The 4,929-nt window shown below is 46.3% G+C and overlaps 1 protein-coding gene across 1 annotated transcript; it reads left to right on the top strand.

Moving 5' to 3' along the window:
* Positions 1-1,988: 1,988 nt before the first annotated feature.
* LOC132797786 (uncharacterized) lies at positions 1,989-4,643 on the top strand. The gene is made up of 5 exons (XM_060809565.1): positions 1,989-2,251; positions 2,305-2,677; positions 2,802-3,962; positions 4,116-4,422; positions 4,513-4,643. The coding sequence occupies exons 1-5, from the start codon at positions 1,989-1,991 to the stop codon at positions 4,641-4,643; spliced, it is 2,235 nt and encodes a 744-aa protein (XP_060665548.1).
* The last annotated feature ends 286 nt before the right edge of the window (positions 4,644-4,929 follow it).

Raw genomic sequence — 4,929 nt, 5'->3', positions numbered from 1 at the left:
TAATCACGATCAGAAAGCATGTTAGAAATGTTATTAATTATAAAAAAATGAGCTGAATACAGAGCTCATCTGAAGCAGGGGGGATAAACGAACAAGAAATAATAATGTTAAAACTACTAAAGGATAATTTTACAGACACTGTCTCAATATCAGAAGTGTGATCTATCAATTCTGAAGCAAATTGAGCATCTACTGCAATTAAAACTCCACCACCACGGCGTAGCTTGCGATTACGACTATATAAAGAAAATCTACTAGGAATAATTTCAGTATCAAGAATGTCATTCTTTAACCATGTTTCAGTAAAGGCAATGACATTGAAAGGGAAAGATATACTATTTAAATATAGGTCAGTAAGTTTATTGCAAATACCTTTAACATTTTGATATCCAAGAAGTAAAAGAGGATGTTAGTTTTAAACTGACAGACATAGAAGAATTCTTGTTACTATTAGCAGTGATGTCCTTTTTCCGGACAGATCTGTCCTGTTTTTAACGCTTCATCCGGAAAAATTGAAAATCATCCACATACCTGAAAACTGTCCTTTTTTTTGGATTTTTCATCCGGAAATCTGTCTTTTTTTTAAATTTAATATTGTTTTTTAAATAGTTGCTTTCGCGCTCAAATTTAAATTTATTATCAGCTGTAAAATATGAAACAGGTGGCAACTTTTCGCGGTTGCCATACTTATATCGAAAGCTTGGTAAAATTAATCGAAATACAACTCTATTTACCGTTTACTTGCACTCTCTGTTTTGGTACTGAAAGAGCAATTACAAAATCTGTGTTAAATTCAAAATGCCAAAAGAAATATATAAGCACAAGTTTCGAGATTGATGGCTACTGCAGCCCGATTTTAATGATTGGATTAGCCGACATAATTCGGACATTCACAAAGCTTATTGCAAATACTGCAAGTGCAGTATAACTGTAAAAATGACCAATTAAGAGCGCATATGACGACAAAAAAAACATGTGCAAATACGTCAAGTTTAGTGAAACGAAATTAAATTAGTTTCGAGCCGGTCAAAGCATCAGAAACTTGTCGCCAATAAGCTGCGATAGCTATGTTTATAGCCCAGCATTGTGCTATTGAGCCGGTTGGTCACCTAAGTAAATTGCTAAAGACACATTTTGACGCCAAGAAGGTTAAATTGCGCAGAACCAAGTGCACTAACCTTATTAAAAATGTAGTGTCTGTGCACTTTAATGAAGATCTGGGTCTTGACCTGGGCAACGAAAAGTTCAGTCTGCTAATTGGTGAGTCTACCGATATAAGTATTACCAAGCTTCTAGGTAAGTAACAGTCGTTAACGTAGCCAAATATATTTAAATTTTTGTGTTTTCAGGAGTTGCTATAATATATTACAGCGCTCAATGCGAGAAAATTCAATCGACGTTCCTTTCACTTGTTTCAATTGAAAGTGGAGACGCACTCAACATTACCAAGTGCCTCCTGGATGAGCTGCCTCGCCTTAAAATTCCCGTATCAAACTTGATAGGAATCGGCACTGATAACGCCAGTGTTATGGTGGGTAGCAAAAAAAGCGTTTATACATTATTAAAGGATAACGTGCCGTCGTTGATTCTTGTTAAATGTGTGTGCCACTCAGTGCAATTGTCTGTCAATGCAGCTTGCAAGGTGGTTTAACCGGAAGCACTTGAATTTCTTATAAGTGAAACGTACGCTTGGGATGGGATGGCTTTCATTCGTACAGAGTAAAGTTTCTGATTGCGGTCAACTTGGTGGCCGCCAGTGCGATCTCTGTCTACGAATGATTGCAAGTTGACACACAGCCTCCTCGTGGCACCTCCTGGGTAGCTATCTTAGCATCCGCTAGATAGCGAGCTAATGTGTGCAGCGAGTCATCCGGACGGTAAATGGTTGAGCGCAGGGTTTGGAACCCGCCTCGGAAAAAAGAAGCCCAAGGAAAACCAAAGCGAAAGCCTCGGAAAGGATCCCCCCTTATGTTGACGACCACCGCAAAATGAAAAAGGACTACGATTTAAGGATATGCACCTGGAATGTCCGAACCCTTAATTGGGAAGGTGCCTCTATCCAACTGGCGGATGCCCTCGAGAAATTAAAGGCTGACATTACCGCCATCCAGGAAATGAGATGGACAGGACAAGGTTGTTCCAAGCGAGCAAACTGTGATATTTACTACAGCTGCCATGCGGAGAGGCGCGAATTTGGATGCGGATTTGTAGTAAGCCGGAGACTTCGCCACCACGTCTCAATTTCACCCCAGTGAGTGAACGGCTGGCTACAATCCGCGTCAAAGCTAGATTTTTTAATCTTAGCATAATTTGCGCGCACGCCCCGACGGAGGAGAAGGACGATGCTGCTAAGGATGCATTCTACGCGAGACTCGAGGACACATACGACCGCTGCCCAAACCACGACGTGAAGATCATCCTCGGGGACTTCAACGCAAAGGTTGGGCGCGAACGCATCTTTGACCGCACCGTCGGTCAATTCAGCCTCCACGAGACCACCTCGAACAACGGTTTCAGGCTGATTGACTTCGCCGCGGCGCGAAACATGGTAGTGAGTAGCACCAGATTTCGGCACCTCGACATCCACAAGGCCACATGGCTGTCCCCTGATCAGAAAACGCGAAACCAGATTGATCATGTTGTGATAGACGGAAGGCATGCCTCAAGCGTGATGGACGTGAGTACGTTCCGTGGAGTCAACATAGACTCGGACCACTATCTTGTCGCAGCCAAGATACGCATGCGGCTATGCCGAGCGAAAACGTACGCCCCATCACGCAACGAAAGCTTGACGTCACTAGGCTGCGATCACAACGGACAGCAACAGCCTACTCCACTCACCTCTCGGAACTGCTCCACCAACCAACCCTCTTCCTGTTGACGCCGGCGGACTCTGGGCGCACATATCCCACTCCATGCGAGCTGCCGCTGAAACAGCCATTGGGTTCAAGCGCCCACCCACACGGAACCAATGGTATGACGAGGAGTGTCGCATCGCAGCTGCGGCAAAAAACGCCGCCTACAGAAGAACGCTGCAGTCTGCCGCAACGCGAGCTACGTGTGAACGTTACAGGGAGAAAAGGAAGGAAGAGAGGCGGCTTTTTAGACGGAAAAAACGGGAGAAAGAAAAGCGAGAGTGCGAGGAACTCCAGGTGTTGCAGGACAGAAATGATGCTCGAAAATTTTACCAACAAGTCAACCGTCTGACACATGGTTTCAAGACCGGAGCATCTAACTGTCGAGATGAAAACGGGAATCTGGTTACAGATACGCAGTGCACGCTGAGGTTATGGAGGGCGCATTTCTCCAAGCTGCTAGCAGGCGATGACGGCACCAATCCCGCCATTGGAGGAAGCAACCCGATACCACCAATCGACGACAATGTGGATATACCACTACCTAGCCATGACGAGGTCCGAGTTGCTATTATGCGACTCAAAAACAACAAAGCAGCCGGTGCTGATGGACTGCCTGCAGAGTTGTTTAAGGCCGGCGGCGAAGAGCTGATAAGGTGCATGCATCAGCTCTTCTGCAGAATATGGTTAGAAGAAAGCATGCCCAACGATTGGAATCTCAGCGTCCTTTGTCCTGTGCTGAAGAAAGGCGACCCGACGATATGCACCAACTACCGGGGAATTAGCCTGATTGCCATCTCATATAAGGTCCTATCGAGCGTAATATGTGAACGACTTAAGCCGTATACCAGCACACTGATCGGACCTTATCAATGCGGCTTCAGACCTGGCAAATCCACCATAGACCAGATCTTCACATTGCGCCAAATCCTGGAGAAAACCCACGAAAATGGAATTGACACACACCATCTCTTTGTCGATTACAAAGCTGCATTCGATAGTCCGACACGAGAACGCCTATATGCCACCATGTCTGAGTTCGGTATTCCTGCAAAGCTGATACGTCTTTGCAGGATGACATTGAGCAGCACCATCAGCTCTGTCAAGGTAGGAACGAACCTCTCCGAACCTTTCAATACCGTTCGAGGTTTCAGACAAGGCGACCCCCTGTCGTGCAACCTCTTCAACTTTGTGATGGAAGGGGTCTTGCGGAAAGCCGGTGTGCATCGTGCTGGCACTATATTTTAAAAAAGTGTCCAGCTCCTTGCTTACGCGGATGATATTGACATCATTGGCCGCAGCAAGCGTGATGTCACTGCTGCATTTTCCGCTATCGAAAAAGAGTCAGCAAAAGTGGGTTTGGCGGTAAACGAGGGCAAGACGAAGTATATGCTGTCGACAAGCAGGGAGGCGCGGCGACTAGACTCCCAGGTGGTAGCAGACAACTATATGTTCGAAGTGGTCAAGGAGTTCACATACCTTGGCACTGCCATCAACACCAAAAATGACGTCAGCCTGGAGATCAAGCGAAGAATCACACTTGCCAATAGGTGCTACTTTGGTCTGAGTAGGCAAATGTGCAATAGAGACCTCTCTCGCCGAACAAAATTAGCACTCTACAAGACACTCATCCTACCCGTGCTCTTATATGGCGCAGAAGCATGGGTAGTGTCAATGACAGATGCAGCAGCGCTTGGAGTGTTCGAGAGGAAAATTCTTCGCAAGATCTTCGGTCCCGTTCGGATTGGGGACGACTTTCGCATTCGGATGAACCACGAGCTGTACTAGTTGTACGACGACGTGGACGTGGTCCGGCGCATCACGATACAACGTCTGCGCTGGCTCGGACACGTTGTGCGTATGGATGAAGAATCTCCAGCTCAGAAGGTATTCGAAGCGAGAGTCGACTACGGGCGACGACGAAGGGGACGACCAAATCTTCGTTGGAAGGACCAAGTAGAGCAGGACCTTAATCTGCTAGGAATTTCCAATTGGAGGAGGCGCGCAAAGAGCAGAGGCGCCTGGAGGGAGACGCTGAGGTCGGCCAAAACCCGAAATGGGTTGTAGTGCCACC

Source organism: Drosophila nasuta, unplaced genomic scaffold, assembly GCF_023558535.2.
Source record: "Drosophila nasuta strain 15112-1781.00 unplaced genomic scaffold, ASM2355853v1 ctg20_pilon, whole genome shotgun sequence".
Lineage (NCBI taxonomy): Eukaryota > Metazoa > Arthropoda > Insecta > Diptera > Drosophilidae > Drosophila > Drosophila nasuta.
This window is presented reverse-complemented; position numbering and strand designations above follow the sequence as displayed.

Coding starts and splice junctions, on each gene's coding strand:
- LOC132797786 (XM_060809565.1), top strand. CDS start 1,989: ATGAAAAAGGACTACGATTTAAGGATATGCACCTGGAATGTCCGAACC. Junction 2,252..2,304: donor CACGTCTCAATTTCACCCCA/GTGAGTGAACGG, acceptor TTTTAATCTTAG/CATAATTTGCGCGCACGCCC. Junction 2,678..2,801: donor ATGCCTCAAGCGTGATGGAC/GTGAGTACGTTC, acceptor TGACGTCACTAG/GCTGCGATCACAACGGACAG.